This window comes from Ruditapes philippinarum, unplaced genomic scaffold, assembly GCF_026571515.1.
Source record: "Ruditapes philippinarum isolate M1 unplaced genomic scaffold, ASM2657151v2 ctg2370_1_1_1_1, whole genome shotgun sequence".
Classification (NCBI taxonomy): Eukaryota; Metazoa; Mollusca; class Bivalvia; order Venerida; family Veneridae; genus Ruditapes; species Ruditapes philippinarum.
The window spans coordinates 59640-80672 of NW_026864186.1; the positions used below are offsets into that span (position 1 = coordinate 59640).

Sequence of the window (21033 nt, forward strand, 5' to 3'; positions counted from 1 at the left end):
GAATTTCTGTTCAGTATTATATACATACAAGTAAGTCAAGCAGATTTAATTATAAAAGAAAGATATTAACACATTTGAAAAGGAAAAGGAGATAAAACAGGACTTCACATATATAATGGATATTATGTGATGTTAATAAAATGCAATAATTATCAGTATCAATTATTACCGTAATGGTATATAGAGAATACCATGCTAGTATCTGATATTACAAAATTTATCAGGCAAGGCTAAGAAAATATGAAAGCCGAGGCAATGCCGAGCCCTTCATTTCTTTCCGTGCTGAGTCTGATAAATTGTATATATCAGACATTTGTTTGGTATTCTGTTTATCATTTTTGCAATTTTAATATGCGTTTTTTTCTTTAAATTTCAAAAGAAACAAAAACCTGTCAAGAACCTCTCGTCGCCCAGTAATATGCCAAGGGTCATATCTATAAAAAAAATAGTCTCAATCGTTTTTGGTCAAATATAATAGAGACTTTAAAATTCAAAACATCTTTTCGATTCAAAGTTATTCAGTTTAATATTTTCAAACTAGTAAGAGGTAAAAATATTCCATTCGCTTCGTTTTTTCAATATGTATTGATGAGGTGTCTGATAAAGCTGGGCATATGCACTTTATTATGGAAAATCAATGTATTGACATGATAAATTTTATTATAAAGCATCGACAATTTTCCCGTAGTATAGAGCCATGCATTGTGTATGTTCTAATAAAATATGTTAAAACTAATTTCCCTTAAGTATCACAAAATTGAAAAAATGGTATATATCTGCACTTTCAATATAATAATTGTGTAAACGTGTGCTAATTTTTTAGTGACTCATATAAATACAGTTTCAACAGTATATAACACTAAACGTATAGTATTTATAGCAATGATTAAAAAAAGAAGAAACCAATATTGGAAAAGTCATGAAATATGGTGCTTTAGTGAAAAATGACAGATCTGCTCTAATAGTCCTATTACCTAGTATTAGATAAATGTACCCTAGAGCTAGCTTTCTGTAGTTCATGGAGGCATCCTGTTTAACCTAGATCCTCTTTTCTGATAACCATGACTACATGACAAATGACCATAAAAATGAATTAGCTTTCAGCAGACTATTGTCAAAGATATAGTCATTAATGACCTAGGCGCAGCGTCTACATGGTCAATCAATGTAATATCACAACACCAAGGATAAAATTAGATAATAAATTGAAAATCGAAGACATTTTATTATATAGCGGAGGGAATATTTGGCGTCGCGTAGGAAACTGGGACAACAGGGACTAATAAACGGCGTAGGAAAAATAAAAACAGTATTGTTTTCTATTGTCGTCTGCTATTAAAACTCGATATTGCCATTGAAAATGAAATTTCTTGAAAGGATGGGAAATAGAATTATCTCAGAGTGTATTTTTCTCATTGTGATTAGATACCGTTGTTAGGAAAATACTTTTATATAAGAGCGTTCTCAAGGCATTAATCCTTCTTCCGTGATAGAATAATGGAAATGTTACCATATAGGAGTGTGATACATAAAAATATTTTTAAAAAACGATAGGCTATTTATTATAAATATTAGTCTTGATAGATATTGTGGGAAAAATAAAACAAGATGAAAAAGTATTCAGATACAAAAACCGTGTCGCAACTAAGCGCAACGTGGAAATCTAAAAATAGCAATGCGAACAGACGATTTACTATCGCTGCTGGTGCCACGCCTCATTTGGACAAATTCGAAGAAATGGCGCGGAATATAGCGTTAAAAAGAACAGATAAATCATACTCGTATAATATAGGTAGGAGCCTTAGTGAAGAGAACGATTTTAATTCTCAGAGACGAAAGTTTAGTGTACAGAACGGTATCCACCATGATGCTTCTTATCACGAAAAGGAAACTCCATCGAATTATAAATCAAATGACATGCATGAATATACAAAATCCCCTAAGGAGAAAAGACGAGGTTCTGTTTCATTGGGGAGAAAATCATCTGTGTCTGTATCCGTTGACATAGAGGAGTCGTCTGCAACTGGCGACAAACGACAAGTTGGATCAAAGCATATTTCCCGCTATCAGCATTTAGCAAAGCGCTTAAAAAGCCCAGTAGCCGATAGAAGAAAATCGCTAAAAGACGTTGTAAAATCCGAATGTGATAAGAAGAAACAAGTTTATCATAAAAACTCTAAGAGTACAAAAGCACATGAAGATATCAACAATGGAATAGGTGATCACGAAATTCAACGCAATGACATTATCGCAACAAATGTTAAAATTGGAACTGCTATTTCGAAAGGTGTATCAAAACAAACGAATGAGAATAGGGTCGTGCCATCACTAAAAATGAACAACTCCGATTCAAAACTTAGTTCCGACTCAGAATCATCTTCGATGGTTGACAATGACGCTTCTTATGATGGTAACATTAGCACCGACAGTACAGGCGCCCAACTTTCTCCACCTATTCTAGAAACAGAATATCGCAGACGAAAAAGAAGCGGAGTTTCTTCCGTGAGCCCAGTGCGTTCGCGTGTATCATCCGGGTCAAGAAAATCGTCTTTATCGCAGCGTTCCGAATTATCTTTGACGTCAACGACATCCACTGGTTCATTAGCGGAAAAGATTATCGAGTCGAGGGCATTAAAAATGCGCGAGGTTTTGCGAGATCGGGAATCCGGAAGTCTGGAATCGCAAGACTTTCTCCCGCCAAATTTTTCGTGTAGGAGATTTTCGGTGAATTCAGAGGGCTCTAGGGGAGATGCTTCCACTGACTTGTGTTTAAGAGGATTTCGAAGTGCAGCGAGTTATCCGATTTTGAATTCAAAGAAAAATGACCAAACAGATAATGACAGTAGTGTGCATTTGTGCGAAGGTTCACTCAACGGGAAGAAGAAACATTTGCCTGACGAACTTCCAAAGGAAGGTGAAAATTCTGTTCCTATTAGACTGTATAAACGAAAGCACGTCCGTAAAGTTTTAGAAGCATAAACTTTTATGATCTTTTTAGAAATACTGCTATGCTCTTGGCAGTAAAAATAACAAAAATATCGAAATATGACATTTATATTCTTTATATTCTTAGTTAGATTTTAATTACTTTTATTAATTTATTTATGATAGATAAAAGCCGAAATACATCCAATAAAAATATATGATATAAATCTTATTTCTTGGTTATAAACATTTTTTTTACAAATAATTGATCTATTCTAAAAAAGTCTCACAGGTGTCGATGAAATAACAGTCCCAGTCAGTAGTTGTTTTTTTTAACATATATCCAAATCAGCCAATTTATACGAGAGTACAGCAAAAGGGTCGGCTACTAATGTGCTACCCTGGTTATATCCAGGGTATTTTATAAGCTTTCACTGCAGAAAGCTTGCCACTGCGAGATATGGCCATATCCTCGGTAATTTTATCACCAAAACAAAAAACATCGCATTTTTAAAAACTCGGTCCATTTCGCCGGGTTTCCACAGGGATAGATGGGACCATCGACGTTTGGCACATTTGTCTTGCCAATAATGGTCAAATTATCATAAATAATCTCCCCTTGATCATCATGAACAAAATTTCTATCCAGTACTAACGGGTGCAAACCGTAAAAAGTAAACGGGTTCTGGACAGTAATTTTGTCCATGATGATCAAAGAGAGATAGTTTTATTATAATTTGACCATTATGCGGCAAGACAATTTTGCCGAACGCATACAACAGATTACTGTTATGTCAGTTATATCTACAGATCATTTTAATCAATAAATTATAGAATTTTATATCATTGTTTAAATTCCATTTGAACATCAGAAATTTGGATATTACCATCTGAATGTTGATATGTTACAATTATTGATACCATGCTGCGATATGCTTAAGAAAAACACAATCAACACATCCTACCTTTCTCAAAATTATGATTCTGAATCACCTCTACTCATAATGAGACGTGTATCTCCGGATTCTTTCCTGAACATTTTTTAACCGAGTCAGTTATTTATGTAAATCCTCAATCCGAGTCTGCGCGAAGGTTTAAGGAGACATATAAACAGTGAAAGTAAGACATAAAGACCATCAAAGTTACTTGTAGGGACAATTCAAATTTAAAAGCGGTTGGACTAAAAAAAACTTCATTTTAAACCTCTTGGCTATAATGGTCCATTTGAACCGACTAATAAACAAAATGGCATATTTTCTAACATTATAACTTAATGGTCAATATCTCAATATAAGGTTATTTATGATTCATATTTAAGGGGTCAAGTGCAAATGTCCGCCCTATTTTTACCGGTGAGCATATGTCCGCCCTTTCCAAAGATATGACAGGGCAAATGTCCGCTACTTCACGTCAGGGGAGCAACTATCCGTAGATGGGGGGCGTCAACGGTAAATGTTCGGATACGGTACAAGTGATCTAAATAATATAAAAGATTCTTTAAAGTCACGCATTCAAGGTTCATGTTGAGTACAATGTATATACGAAATGTTAGCCAAAATTATTTCTAAAGATTTCTACTTTCGTGACCTTTATCAACCAGCATTCTGGAAGGGTGTAATTCAGTTTAAAGTCTCTACGTGCAAGGAACGTCTGTGACAAATTTCATCAACTCTAGGCCAACAGTTCAGGAAGGTTGTTGTTTCAACAACTCAAAGAAAGGGCCATAACAAAATAAATGTTTATATTTAATAGCCTGTTTCTATTCACAAATATCTTTTTTTAAAAAATAGTCATATTTGTGCAGTAATGGGTCAACGCCTATCAAATTCAATGCGAGTTAACTTATTTCTGCATTTAGGTGAAATATCAATATTATAGTGTGTATACAAAGATTACTATACCAAACTACTTTAACTGATAATAAAGAATTTAAAAAACAAACATTGCATTTCAACCTCATATCTTTATTTCATAAAGTCATCTAAACTATATTAACATTTTATAAATAACAGCTTTATCAGTTCAAACAAAACAACAATTTATCTTGAATATATTTGGAAGACAAAGTGGTTTTTCTTCACACAAGCATTGCACAAAACCGGGACTGTGAATGTAAAAAAACAACACAATATTTCTTAAACACACGGCATATCTAGTTTTAAATGAGATATATGTACCATTAGGTATTGTTGGATTTGACCAATTGTCTGTCTTTCGAAAAAATGTCACGGAAGCTGTATATATTACAAAAGTTTAAGTTATATAAAAATACCCTTCAAACAGCATAGCTTTTTTGTGTTTTCTGGTTTTGATAGTAACATGCGATAAAAAAACCCTTCTGTTGTCATTTTATACAGTGTACTTGACCCGAGAAATAAGATAAAGCTTAAAAAGTATAGATAAAGTATACCATAACAATTTTTTTTTTTTTATAAAAGGTCATTTCAGGATTACGGACCCTAATGAACATGCATTTAAGACAACATATTATATAATATTATCAAATCATGACGTCACAATGGAAAACACACTGAGGTCGCTCACTTGTATATAGGCCCCCCAACCCCCCCCCCCCAACGTTGCAGGGCCAATTTAACCCAAGGGCTTTTATTTGCACAAACTTGGTAGACACCCATAAGAAGATGTTTCATGCTAAACATCTAAGCTCTAGCTCATTGGGCTTTTTAAAAGAAGATTTTTTAAAGTTTTTACTATACACATATAGTTAAAAAACAATGACACCCCTGGGGCCGGGCCAGTTTTGACTCCAGGGCTTTTATTTGAACAAACTTTTTAGACACTTACTAGAAGATGTTTCATGCTTAATATCTAAACTCTAGCTATTTGGGTTTTTTCAAAGAAGATTTTAAGTTTTTGCTATACACATATAAAGAAAATCAATGACCCCCGGGGCGGGGCCAATTTTGACCCCAGGTCTTTTATTTGAACAAACTTTGTAGACACTCACTAAAAGATGTTTCATGCTTAATATCTTAACTCTAGCTATTTGGTTTTTTTCAAAGAAGATTTTTTAAGTTTTTGCTATACACATATAAGGAAAATCAATGACCCCCTGGGCGGTGCCAATTTTGACCCCACTGCTTTTATTTGAACAAACTTGGTAGACACTTATTAGAACATGTTTGATGCTAAATATCTTAGCCATAGCTCTTTGAGTTCTTTAAAAGAAGATTTTTAAGTTTTTACTATATGCATATAGGGAAAATCAATGACCCCCCGGGGCGGGGCCAATTTTGAACCCAGGGCTTTTATTTGAACAAACTTGGTAGACACTTATTAGAACATGTTTCATGCTAAATATCTTAGCTCTAACTCTTTTGGTTCTTTAAAAGAAGATTTTTTAAGTTTTTACTATATGCATATAGGGAAAATCAATGACCCCCGGGGCGGGGCCAATTTTGACCCCAGGGCTTTTATTTGAACAAACTTGGTAGACACCCATTAGAACATGTTTAATGCTCAATATCTTAGCCAAAGCTCTTTGAGTGCTTTAAAAGAAGATTTTTTAAGTTTTTACTATATGCATATAGGGAAAATCAATGACCCCCCAGGGCGGGGCCAATTTTGACCCCAGGGCTTTTATTTGAACAAACTTGGTAGACATCCATAAGAACATGTTTCATGCTAAATATCTTAGCTCTAGCTCTTTGGGTTCTTTGAAAGAAGATTTTTTAAGTTTTTACTATATGCATATAGGGAAAATCAATGACCCCCCGGGGCGGGGCCAATTTTGACCCCAGGGCTTTTATTTGAACAAACTTGGTAGACACCCATTAGAACATGTAAAATGCTCAATATCTTAGCCAAAGCTCTTTGAGTGCTTTAAAAGAAGATTTTTTAAGTTTTTACTATATGCATATAGGGAAAATCAATGACCCCCCCAGGGCGGGGCCAATTTTGACCCCAGGGCTTTTATTTGAACAAACTTGGTAGACATCCATAAGAACATGTTTCATGCTAAATATCTTAGCTCTAGCTCTTTGGGTTCTTTGAAAGAAGATTTTTTAAGTTTTTACTATATGCATATAGGGAAAATCAATGACCCCCCGGGGCGGGGCCAATTTTGACCCCAGGGCTTTTATTTGAACAAACTTGGTAGACACTCACTAGAAGATGTTTCATGCCAAATATCTAAGCTCTAGCTCTTATGGTTTTTTAAAAGAAGATATTTAAAGTTTTTTCTTTTGGTTGCCATGGCAACCAGAGTTCTGCATGGAATTAAATTCTTTGAACAATTTTTAAAGGTGACCACCAAAGGAACATTCCTGTGAAGTTTGGATGAAATATGAGGAGATGTCATTTAAAGTAAAAGTTTACGGACGGACGACGGACGGACGGACGCCGGACGAAAAGCGATCACAAAAGCTCACCATGTCACTTTGTGACAGGTGAGCTAAAAAAGGTATCTGAAAATTGCTGAAAAGGAGTGGTTTCAGGTTATAACAATATTATTCGTTATCAGGCAATGTTAAACAATTCATCCAGGTCCATAACCCTTAAGAATATTTGCAACGAGTTCTTAGCCATCAAAATTATATTTTTATCAAATATATGAAGAAAACTAAAGCAACAATCCAAAAATAGAGGAAATTTAATTGTTTATAAATTCAACACGAAGAAAATATATCTACATGTATCCTAAAATCATGAAAACCTTATCATAAGATAATCATTAAATGACCTTTCAAACAAATTTTGTTCAAAAATATAAGTTTTAAAGGCAAGCAACTAAGCTGAATTGAAACTGTAAACAGTAACTTTACGGTAAGTAAGAAACACACTTTACAGAGGGAGAGAGCATTTTAAGCTCCCTACATTATGCATAAATAATATTTTATGTAATTTATTATGCAAATGAAAAGATTACAAGTCAGCAATTTTGTCTTGTAATGCCAAAAAGGCCAAATTTAGCTCTCGGTCACAGTATTATGCTTTCCGGCATACAAATTACAATGTATATGCAAAATCCTGTTAGTAAAATAGCAATTACTTGCATTGTTATATAAATAGTTATATCATATGTAAAGATATATGCTATTCTTGAGTAACATGTTTAATTAAATATTCAATTAGGATTTCTTATAAGTATGGCTTTCTAATGATTTTTTTAATATGCTAATTTTAGCTAGCATAGAATGACATAAAACCATCTAGTGACAAATTCCTGTAGAGTCCAAAAACTGGCATAAATAAATCTTTATGCAAAAGGTCATGGATTTTGTATATATAAATGCATCTTTTGTATAAATAAAATTAAAATATTTTTTCCCCAATCTTTTTTTATCAAACTAACAACCAGCATGTGCCCGATATAACAACATTCCATTTGCAGAAGATACTTCTAAAGCAGCCTCCTCATTGGCTGATATAAAAAGAACTGTCCCACGCTGCACCTGTATGGACTGTGTCAGTGATTGGTTGTTTAGACTTGCAGCGCCCTCTATACAAATTACAATACTTGCACTACTCATGGCAGGGAGGGTTGTAGATTTTAAACCAGCAGGTACCTAAAAGAAATGTATCAAGATATGTATACTCCATTAAATAAATATGACTCAAAATCATAACAACATAAAACCATTCTGTTCTGTATATACTAAATATTTGTTTGTCGGATTAAAGAAACTCCACTGAGGTCCAAAGGCCTAAAAACATAAAATTTTAATTTCTTATAGAGAACAGCTGATGCACTTATAACATAAATAAATGCAAAAGACAGTTATACCCCGGTCACATATTCACGGAATACGCCCACGGAAGAGCCACGGATTAATTCCGGCATCGTCCGTAGCTACCCGTACTGGTCAGTAGTTCTCCGTATTGTAACCGTAATCAATCGTAGTAGTCCTTGTATATCCGTAGCGATCCTTGACAATTTTTGAACATGCACAAAAATTTGCTACGGAAAAGTCAACCGTAGCGTATCCTTACTAGTCCGTATTAAAGCCGTACTGATACGTACTGGTCCGTACGAAAACCGTAATAGTCCGTACTGATTCGTAGTCCACCAACTTGTCAAGGATTTCCACGGTTTGGTACGGGAACAACGTATTTGTACGGTTACCCTACGTATAAGCTACGGTTTATATACGGATTAATACGGCATTGTCACGGAAAGCCACGATCGTAATACGTTGTACTACGGAGAGGCAGGAATTAGCACGGTCTTATACGGTTTATTGCGTTGCAACACGAAACGGTACGGAATGGTACGGCCCACCACTGTTTAGTACGGATGAATTAAGTATCATGTAGTTTTTCAAGGGTATAAATACTACATTCTTGTTAAAAACAGACATATATATTTGCCGGAACATTTAATAAATGATATTGTTGCCATTTACTGACTGCAACTTTATATTGAAATGGCTCAGAATGCGGAGGCAGTGGTCGAGCTGCTTGATGACATGCATAGAAGTAAATTTATAATAATATCATACTACAAAAAAGAAATATAATAACATTTAATGTTACATATTTTACAAACATTGGATCGTGAAAATGGAGTAAGTTTGTACATAAAACGAAGTGTCTCATAAGCCTCGGACACTGGCTCTTGAGTGATAATAAGATTAATTAACAAGCTTTTTACATATTTTAAAAACATAAATTAATGTAATTGTAAGATGAACAGCAAATCTTAAAATTAAAAGAGAAGCAGTATTGATCAACATTTTTCATTAATGATTACCAGTCCATATCTAATCAGGTAAGAGAAAACAGATGAGATGGTGGACTAAAGATGGGCTTTTACGAAGACCGCTTCATGTTTAGTATGAGGCTCTCATGGCCGAACTTGTTGAGAATCCAGCGTCCTTCAAGAAATTCACTTTAATTGGACCTGATGTGTCTCGGGGTTTGGACGCGATTAGGCTGAATCCTCTCCGCCAGAACGCTGCAATTCGCTTTCTAGGTGTTCTTTTCTTTTGAGGCATTTTGAAAATGAGCTAGCAAGAGATTGTGGACGGATGTATTAGGTCCGTATAGATCCGTGGCAATTCGTTCTTCTCCGTATCAATACGTTCTTCTCCGTATCAGACCGTACTTATTCGTACTAACCCGTGCTTATACCGTAGCAGACCGTAGTGTATCCGTAGTGCGTCCGACCTGATTCGTGTCGCTCCGTATCAAACTGTGTCGGTCAGTAACAATCCGTGTCTCTCCGGTGGCTTTTGATGGTAAATCCGTCTGACTCCTTACTCATACCGTTGTGTGTCCGTACTAGAACCGTAGCGGACTACGGAATTTCACATTTCCATAGTAATCCGTGAATATGTGACCGGGGCATTAAGAAATATAATCGAAAATAAATGGAAAATCGTATTTTTGTGTTATTCATAGCCCGATTTGTTGCAATGCTTTTCAATTTTGGTTCATTTTTCACCATTTGAATAATTGTTCTGCAAAAACAGAATGAGCAAACTATCCAAAATTTGTACATGAGTTATTGGTCAAGATCTACATCAAATAGAACATTAATCTTCAAAAATTAGTCTGAGGCCCGTCATATCAAAAAACTTCAGTGGAGTCCTTTTAACACTAAGCAAAACTCATTTAAACTGTGTTTTAAACAAATTGCACTACATATATTGTTGTCAATCCAAGTCACAGCAAATATGTGCTTAGTCTTAGACTCGATTTAGATAAATAAGTTACATGTCATCCGGTAAGTTTGGTAAGTATTTTTTTATGCTTTGCTGTATGTAAAAGTGTTCAAAACTAGAAATGTGTCCATAGGACACGGATGCCCCCACACGCCACTGTTCTGTCAATCTTATGACTCTATGTCAAATATTTTTTGGACTACATGTGCCACAAGTTGAAAACTAAAAATCAACAAAGGGCAATAATTCTGTTAAATTTGGTCGCAGCAAAAATTCCTTCCTTTACTACCATCTACACATTAAGGTTGTTAATCCCTGGAAGTTTAAGCAAAATCTGCCTTCCGGTTTAAGAGGAGTTGCGTTCACAAAATTTCTACATAGTATATAATGAAAAAATCAACAAAGGGCAATAATTCTGTTAAATTTGGTTGCAGCAAAAATTCTTTCCTTTAATGCCATCTACACATTAATGTTGTTCATCCCTGTAAGTTTAAGCAAAATCTGCCATCCGGTTTAAGAGGAGTTGCATTCACAAAATTTCTACATAGTATATAGTGAAAAAATCAACAAAGGGCCATAATTCTGTAAAATTTGGTTGCAGCCAAAATTCCTTTCTTTACTACGATCTACACCTTAATGTTGTTCATCCCTGTAAGTTTAAGCAAAATCTGCCATCCGGTTTAAGAGGAGTTGCGTTCACAAAATTTCTACATAGTATATAGTGAAAAAATCAACAAAGGGCCATAATTCTGTTAAATTTGGTCGCAGTGAAAATTCCTTTCTTTACTACCATCTACACATTAAGGTTGTTCATCCCTGTAAGTTTAAGCAAAATCTGCCATCCGGTTTAAGAGGTGTTGCGTTCACAAAATTTCTACATAGTATCTAGTGAAAAAATCAACAAAGGGCCATAATTCTGTTAAATTTGGTCGCAGTGAAAATTCCTTTCTTTACTACCATCTTCACATTAAGGTTGTTCATCCCTGTAAATATAAGCAAAATCTGCCATCCGGTTTAAGAGGAGTTGCGTTCACAAGATTTCGGGACGGACAGACTGACGGACGGACAAGTGCAAAGCTATATGCTCCCACATTGTTGGGGCATAACAATAAGAGTACAAATACATTTTGTGGAAATAAAAATTTACAGTTTAATACAATGCATAATGTGTAAATAAGAAACAAAGGTTTATTCAATTATGTGAAAATACAGCATACTGTGCTCCTCCTAGTTTGCAGTACTTGACGCTTTGAAGGAAGATGGAAAGCAAAACATGAACTGACTTTACAAAAAAATTGTTATCATATGTTGATAAAATATTTTCTGTTGTATGAGACAAGGAAGCAAGAACATTTTTTTCACAGACCAGATGCCGACCAAAGGTCAGCGGGACGGCCATTATTGTTCTTCATTTGTCAGGTAAATTATGTTACACTCCTGAATGCTATATTGCTCTTTTTAAAATATTCAAACTATCTTTACCTTTGTAACATAAATCTTTTTTTTTTCTTTCAAAAAAAAATTTGGAAAATGATTACTGTTTCAGAAGTACGCACAAATTTACTGGACTATCATGACTTTTTGCAGAAATGAATAAAAGGTTGTTGTGTTTTATATAAAAAGATACAGATTCAAAATATTTGAATAACAACTCTGTTGTTTAGCCATAAGACTAAAATAGATCAACTTATACCAATGTTACCACCGGCCATTTTGCAATCTGCAATGACCATGAAATTAATGATGTCAAATTAGTGCCAAATTTGTGATGTAGACTATAAACAATGAATAAAGAATATGACCTGCACTTTGAAACAATCAATTATATGTTGGTAAAACATATATACATCTTGTTTAAGACAATGAATATGTTAGTTTAATACAAATGTATACAGTTTAATACAATGAATAAAGAGTTCGTAAAACATACAGTTTAATACTATGAATAGAATGAATAAAGATTGAGCAGTCTTACACTTATTTCAGTGACAGCAAAGTCTTGAATAGGAGGTTTAAATTTTCTGACATTGCATCCATTTTCCACTAGGTTTGTCGGCTGGTATATATTGTCTTGTGCAGGTTTACCGTTATAGTTCAACATTTCAATCAGAGTTTCAGTATCAATGAACTTAGGTGTGAGTCCTGCACGTACGACATTGTCTGAACAAGCCATACATTCCATACAGTCTGTAAAATAAATGATAAAACAAGAGTGTCATAACAGGCCTGCATTGCTCACCTCATTACCTCTTTCATTTGAAGAAAAGATGCTACTTCCTAGCAGCAATCAGCTTTTACAAAACAATATCATTTAAGCAAATGTTATTAAAAAAAGGCTAAGCCTTAAACAAATACTGCCTTCAGTCATATTGTAACAAAGAGCCTGTATAAAACAGTTGAAGACTAAGCTTGATTGTGTCTGTTAGTAAAAGATAATGAAAATTGTGATAACTCTCATGCCCACCAGCTAGTGTTAACTCAAATGCTCACAAGCTTGTGATAATTTTTTGCCCACAAGTTAGTGATAACTTTTATGCCCATTATCTAGTAATAACTCTCATGCCCACAAGCTTGTGCTTATTCCAAAGCTTTTGATAACTTTTCAATTACAAGCTAGTGGTAACTTTTATGTCCACTACCTACTTATAACTCTCACACCCATAAGCTTGTGATAACTTTCACGTTCACTAACTTGTGATAACTCTTGTGCCCAAAAGCTCTTGTTTAAGCTATATTCAATTTGCAACAATAAAACATCTTTTGTCAATAAAAAGAAAGGAATCAAACAATGATACCAGAGAAAATAATAAAAATTACCAGCATCATCCATATATAAGTTTCAAATTTTTCAAATAGTTATTTTTAAACAATCTACAAATTTACCTCCTGAAAGATAAGCATGTGGCAGATTTGCTTCCAGGAAAATTGAATCTCCTTTACGCAATCTCATTACATTGAGGAAATAAATGGAAAAGCCACCAACATCCCCTGGGAATTCCTTGTCCAGTTTCAGTAATATGTCGCCAACACAACCACTTATATCTTCTCCGGAATTTTCTGAAATAATATACAAGATGTCATAATGTAAGGATTTTAAACCTTTGTGAATTGGAAATTATCAACTTATTTCTAATATTGTTGTAATAAATTCAAAATTTCATCATGATTTTTGATGGTTTGATATATTTTTGAAGATTTTTGCCACGTATTTCAAGCCCTTTCAATCATGATGTGAATAAATTATGATGAAAAAATGCTCATGTTGAATAATATTTCTTTTAGATTTAGAGCTTATTGTAAAATTTTAACAAGAAATATACACTTTTAATTGTCACAGAGTGCCTTTATATTGAAATTTACACTCATTCATGTTGAAAACTTCTTGTGCACATTTATATGTAATAACATGATGTGCCAAACTAATGTTAAACATGAGGTGCAATTTCACCTGTGTATTTCAGTGATCTATCAAAAAGCATGTAATAAAGTTCTGTACACAAGTGACCCATCTAAAAGCATGTAACAATAAAGTTCTTTTGTCTGTAAATATAGCTAAATCATAAATCCTCCAATTTTCATCAGATATACTTCAATGATACTTCCAATAATGTTTACAGTATCTATACCATTGCCAGTGACATATCTAATACATACTTATAGATTTGACTCGATCAACAAGTTTTTTCAACTCAGCTTGTACCAGATCTTTGTCCTGTCTCATCAGGGTGGAGAATGATGATCTCAGAGCTGCTTCCTGTAAATTACTGTCCTGTGATTGGCTAGCTGACACCATCTTGTCACCATTCTCTTGACCAATCACAGCCCTCAATTCCGGGATTTCTTTTAAAAGAGAAACCAACTTGTGTAAATATTATTCAAGAGTAGAATGCAATAGAACAGTGGTTACAATTCATGACAAGAAATCAGTGGAAAATGATGAACCACAAATCAATGGATCACAAAGGACCATAATTCATGGATCACAAGGGACAATGAATTCATTGACCACAAGGGATCATAAATTCATGGATCACAAGGAATCATAAATTTGTGGACCACAAGGAACCATAAATTCAAGGATCATGACGGATCACAAAAAAGTGGATCATGAGGGATATTTTTTTCAGGCACATCTAATTAGATCCATTAACTTTCCATCAAAGCTGCTGATGACAGTTTCTAGACATAAAAAACACAACTTCATTAACAGGATATTAACTCATAACACTGTAAGGCAAGTGATCTAAAGTCACTGACCCCAACTACACTTTTATAGGTATGGCTAAGGTTCCTTTAGATTTTAGTGAAATACCTACCTTCGACAAACTTTGCTATCTCTGAGACTGGCCGGAAACCACACAGTCCAGTGAAGTCAGTCAGGGCAATAGCCATTTCAGGTTTGTGATTGGGATCCTTGTAGTTCTTTGGGTCCTTTTTATGTAACTCTTCAGCATGCCTCTTTATAAATAAATGTAAAAAGACTTTTCAAACTTTACTGTTATGTTGGGTCTTAAGTTACACCTACATAGTAAAAATCATACATCAACTTTCCACCTTTACTGGTGAAGGAATACCTCAGAGTAACATATGTACATTATTTCAGGCATGAGCAGGCACCAGTGAGTAGAACCTCAGTGAGTAGAATTTGTTTGTTTGTTTAATTGGGTTTTATGTCACACCGACACATTATAGGTTGTATGGCGACATTCCAGCTTTACTGCTGGAGGAAGACCACAAGTGCCCTTCTGTGCATTATTTCAGGCACGAACTTGCTGTAAGCTAGATTGATAGCATGCACACATGAAAGAGTCCATGTCTTTGATGAGATTGGAACATAAGGTCGTAAGGGGAAAGTGATTTGAAGTCAGCAACTTTTACCACACTGCCAAGGAGGCCCTTTTCAGACATGAATCTCTTTAAATTGCAAAACAATTATCAGTTAATGTAGTTAACCTTATGAAAATTGTCATTCTTTCCTTTCTTACAAGAAAGAGCCAATATTCAATAGTGACAACAATAATGTGTTTATATATGTAGAATCTTAGAAAGTCAGTGACAACAAAAGTGATATAAACTATTATTTTCACTTCACTGTACAATTTAATGTGTGCATGAACAATGTATAAAGAATATAGGTACATGTATATACATTGTATTACACTGATATAAAATGATAAATTTAGATGCTTTGATCACATTTAATATTAATGCGAAAACAAACAAATATCATATATTATAGAATATGTACATGTTACTATGTTAGTCTATGAAAAAAAATGTTAAGGAATGAAATACAATGTATGATGTCAGATGATTCTGAATGATATAAAATATATCTCACTCAAGTTATAGAAACACACCTACCTTATTTGGATGTGCCTGTATTGACAGTGATTTGTCAACTGAGAGAACTTTGAACAAAAAAGGGAGAGAACCAGCAAATGTTTCTTTGACAGAGTTGCCCAACTTGTCTAGATTTTCTGACACCCATTCACTCAGTGCTTTACTAGTCTTCCCTTGGACCACAATTAATGAAGGTGCATTTGGATGTGTTCCCATCCATAACTAAAACATGAAAGTAATACTTTATAATTATTTAATTTAATAATGTAATAGATAATACAAGCATCAAGCGAGTTCAACTACGGTTAAATAGTCTAAATACATAAAATTTGAAGAAAAAAAATGAACTGCAGCACTTGAAATGAAAAAATGTATAACAGAATACAGGTATTTTACAGCGATACAGGGTCTCTCAATAGAAAGACCTTGAGAGATATAAAAGCATGTTCTTGTATACAGGTTATGCCTTTAAAAAAGTTGGTTGACAGTTTTAGGTGGGAGTGGTGTCCTAGTAGTTAACAGGTTGTCAGGATGGCAGTTTAGTCTGACAGCGTCTCAAAGCATTTACATCAAACTAATTATAACAGGTTTCAAAATCTTGTTTCTGCATTGTTTATTCTTTTGTTTTGAAAATGGACAGAACCGTTCACTTTCTATAAATTTTCATTTAAGCACAAGGGCCATCAGTGATGACATGTGTCACCTCATGAGAGTCAATTACATGTTGCAGCTACTGTGTAGCAGGAGACCCAAAATCATTAATAGGGCAAACCACATTTTCCAGGGCTGAAAATTAGCGGTCGCCCAGTCGCCCACGGCGACTAAATTTGTAACTGGACTACCAAAAATTTCAAAGTAGTCGTCCAGTCGGCGACTTAAAAAAAAACGGCTGTAGATTATGACTATAAAAGAACGACTGTAGATTAAATTTATATCCGCCATTAGAAAATTCAATGAGCAAATTGGCTCCAAAATTATTAAATTGGCTCAAGAAAATCACGGTAAAATGTATGACTTTTGGAATCTCCAGTCTAAATTTAGCATTTGCTATTTTAAGAATGGAAAGTACACTTTTGGTTTTCCATTTACAATTTCCGCTTTACCGCTTTTATCTCAAAACACAGCGACACAGTCTACTTTTTTGTGGGTCATTGACTGGTTTATATTTGTAACTTCCCTTCCCAATGAAATATCGATATGAACAGTAACACAGTCTAATACACTGACCTCACCGTTTGTTTACATCAGCTGATAAATATGACACTAATTGTCGCATGCACTGGATAATTGGGTCTTAATATTTAATATGAAACAACAACTAGCAGCATCTCAAGATTACCCAAGATTATCGCTAATCAAATCAGAATTTTGGGTATGAAAAAGCGACAAATTATGTTCTGCAGTTGACAACTTGACCTGTTCACGGTAAGTTTGCATTCAGTTCTTATTGTTGTTGATAAACAGATCAAAGGAATTATTAGTTAAGAGTAATGGTTTTTTTGTGTTATTAATTTTATTTTATTTTTTGGGGGGAGGGGGGTTGATTGCCATTTAATTCTGACCTAATTATGCCTTTACAAGCAATTTATTTGACATTTGAAGCTTCACAGGGAATTCTTGGAAAAAAAGATTGGCCTTAATTTGGCTTAAAATCAAATATAAGTTTTGTAACCCTTAAAGCTCTTGAAGAAGTATTCATTTTCAAATGACTTATGACTGTGAAATATTAAAGAAAGATTCAGTTAAGAAGCATACAAAATTCCTTTAGGTAGCTTATACTGATTACTGCACACTTAAAATGACAGAAGTGAGTAGTACACATGATTTTATTCCTGAATGATCTTTAGTTTAGAATTTTCAATATTATTTTCTTCATTCTTCTTACTTTCAAACATGTTTCTTCTTTATTATTTCAGATACAGATAGTCTTCAAGACAAATCTTTGTCATTAACCAAGCAAGCTGAAGCAGCACATTGGAATGTGTTTCTGCTGTCACTGTCATGCCACTGATTTAGATTTTATGGAATCTTTGCTGCCCAACTTAACGTGGCAAATGTTATAGCTACTGAGCTGCAAGCTTTTATGATTATTGACTGTAAATTATATAAGTTTGTTGTGTTAATGTGATAAAAATGTAGGTACCAAAATAAAATTGGATATAGTTTATGTTTTTCTAAATAATATCTCCGTACCATATTGCCTTATTTGAAAATAAAATACAGGCACACAATTTTCGCTGCAAAAAAATTGGATCAAAAAAAATTTGCCAGCGCTTGCCCTGTTTCCGTTCATAAATTGTTGGTCCACTAATATATTTACTGGGCCACTAAAATTTTACAGTCAGTGGTCCAGGTGGCCACCAAGCTTAAATGGTTAGTTTTTATCCCTGTTTTCTATTCAAGGCCCATAACTCGGCTGAAAATCCTTCAACTGGAGAGCCCGTGTAATATGTGCAAGTACTTGAGCTATCAATTAATCCTGTAAAGTTTCATTAAAATTGCATCAGTGGTATAAGAGTAGTCCGGACAAATCTTAAAAATTAAAATCATAAAACAGACATTACTCTGACAATAATCATAAAATCGAAAAAAGTTGATGAGATGCACAACTAGACATAGTATTGATTATTCCTGATTTGATGAAAATGCACAAGTTTCTGAAGAGTGGTCCAAACAAGTAGCTGGCAACACAAAAAAAAAACACTTTTTTCATTGAAGGGCCATAACTCTGCCAAAAATTAATTAAGTGGAAAGCCTGTGTTTTATGCGCAAGTACTTGAGCTACTCATCCATCCTGTAAAGTTTAAATGAAATTGTATTAGTGGTATTAAGAAGAGTAGTCCAGACACACTTTGAAAATAAAACTAATTAAAGAGCCATTTATAAGTCTGAAAAAAATCATTCAACCAAAAAAAACGAATGATATGCATAACTTAACTTTGTTCTGATCATTCCTATAAAGTTTGGATGAAATGACATCAGTAGTTTGTAAGAAGTAGTTCGGACAAGATTCTGTGTAACTGGCAACACACAAAAACACCTTTTTTTATTCAAGGGCCATAACTCCGCCAAAAATCATTCAACCAGGAAACCCATGTAATATACTTCAGTGGTATAGATAGTTTCAGAGGAGTAGTCTGGACAAGTTTTGTGACGGACGGACGGAGAAGTCATCCATATGTGTTGTCAATACTCTGTAGAGGCGACACAAGAATTAAACATATTTCTTCGGTTGAAATTTTTCAAAACAATTTTTTTGGATAAAAACTTAAGCAAAATGCCTTTTAACGTACAGGTACCACTGTATACATGTAAAATAAATGTGCAATAATATTGCAATTAGAATAAAGGCTTGCCAATTTATGTATACTTTCCTTACCTCAGCATATCTTGTTTGGTCATCCACAACAAAACTTGAGTCACCACTACTAAGAAGACTTGCCACTTCACTGGTCTTTCCCACTTTACCCCAATGATAGTTCTGTGAGGCACATTTCAATTCAAACACTGAAATATATGTATACACAAAATGTTTTAACTCCATGCAACAAGCAGAGACCAAGATCAGCTGGCAACGTTAAAAATATGTTGTTTTTTTTCAAAACGGGATGTAGAATAAGTTATAAATATATTATACTATTATAAGTATATGTCCTGGGATTGACAAAAACACATTTATGATGATTTTATTTGAAATTTATTTTTTTGCATTTTAAAACCAAGTGTCGGTGTTTCAGACATGTTCAATTATTATGTACCTGTAAAGTGGAATATACAGTCGAACATCGTTCGCTCGAACTCAGAGGGTCTGTGAAAATTTGTTCGAGAGATCGGTAGTTCGAGCCAAACGAGGTTGAACTATTATTACATAGAACATATGTCTAAAGGTTTTCCAGCTTACATAGGTCAAATGACAAATACGTCAATATAATCGTTGTTAGAACACCTGTTTGTCGAATACGTCATATTAAGAATTTTTATCCTATTGAAAACAATATTAACGGTACACTGTGTTAATCTATATTCATGCATATTGTAATTGGTTGAGTTCGATTGGGCAATCATTATCCAAACTGTGAACAATGTTTAAAATATATTTATATGTCTATTATGGAATTTATTTTATTCTAAACAATGAATTAATTAAATATATAAAAAAAATTTTTTTACAGCAGCATATATTTGTAGTCATTTACTAAAACAAACACGTACAAGTATCATTCTATAAATAGATTACACTGTTACAATTCACGATACATGAACAACGGTTGTAATTATAACCGTCCGGGTAAACATCATTTATTTATTGACTTTTTGCGCATTTCAGGAGTTGTTTTCTTTTCAATTTGTTACTCAAGACGGCAAATATACAATTTTATCATAACAAACAAATTGGTTACAACACCTTTTATTTTGTATCAATTAACCTTAATCGCCCTTGTCACGATCACGAGGTGTTAAAAGCATGTGTCACCGACTGTCAATTATTTAGAACATGTCGACCCGCAACTTTTGTTGTCTGTTTGTGATCGACCGAAAAGGTGTGATTTACAATATATTTCTGCCGAAGGGACCAGAGATCATGTTCGAGAGTTCGAGCGATGGGTGTTCGAGCGATCCGAGGTAGAACAATATATATTATATAGGAATTTTGCCGGGACTGGACGATGAGTTCGAGCGAAAGGAGGTATTCGAGCGATCCGAGTTCGAGCGAACAAAGTTTAACTGTACTATCAAGCAAAAATTATTCCATAATCAATGCCTCAAGATTTCTCTGGTTACTTTACAGTACATGTCAACCAATTACAATTTTGGTCAAAATGAGCTTAATCGGGTACTACTACACATATAGGTTTTTACAGTTAAAATGTATTACAAAAAAATAATTTTTAGAAAATCGATTGACAAATAGAACGAGGTACATTTTTGTGATGAAATATCCAGACACTTTGAATATTATGCTAAGCTACACAGAAAAATGCAATAATTACCTGCTTCTTGCATTGTTGGCATTTGTTTACATCAGTCGAGCCGCAAGTTCGAATGAAATGGTTTTTAATCTACATATTTGTCAAACCTACTGCTCTGAAGATTGAGATCTTTAATAGCAAAATAAAAATGTAAAACACAAAAGAAATTG

At 34.1% G+C, this 21033-nt stretch overlaps 1 protein-coding gene and 1 long non-coding RNA gene across 2 annotated transcripts; one reads left to right on the forward strand and one right to left on the reverse strand.

Annotated features, from left to right (window-relative positions):
- Positions 1–4872: 4872 nt before the first annotated feature.
- On the reverse strand, positions 4873–21031 carry LOC132724783 (mannose-6-phosphate isomerase-like). The gene is made up of 8 exons (XM_060709748.1): positions 20885–21031; positions 19273–19400; positions 15915–16115; positions 14867–15008; positions 14205–14390; positions 13434–13607; positions 12526–12737; positions 4873–8453 (listed from the first exon to the last, which is right to left on the reverse strand). Exons 1-8 carry the CDS (start codon positions 20904–20906, stop codon positions 8235–8237), a joined length of 1284 nt encoding a protein of 427 aa, XP_060565731.1. The 5' UTR covers positions 20907–21031; the 3' UTR covers positions 4873–8234.
- Positions 16676–18060, forward strand: LOC132724784 (uncharacterized). Its single transcript, XR_009624960.1, has 2 exons — positions 16676–17318; positions 17810–18060. It is a non-coding gene; the product is annotated as an uncharacterized LOC132724784 (long non-coding RNA).
- Positions 21032–21033: the final 2 nt, after the last annotated feature.

Coding starts and splice junctions, on each gene's coding strand:
- LOC132724783 (XM_060709748.1), bottom strand. CDS start 20,906: ATGCCAACAATGCAAGAAGCAG. Junction 13,608..14,204: donor TGATCGAGTCAAATCTATAA/GTATGTATTAGA, acceptor ATATTATTTCAG/AAAATTCCGGAGAAGATATA. Junction 12,738..13,433: donor ACATGCTTATCTTTCAGGAG/GTAAATTTGTAG, acceptor TTTATTTTACAG/ACTGTATGGAATGTATGGCT.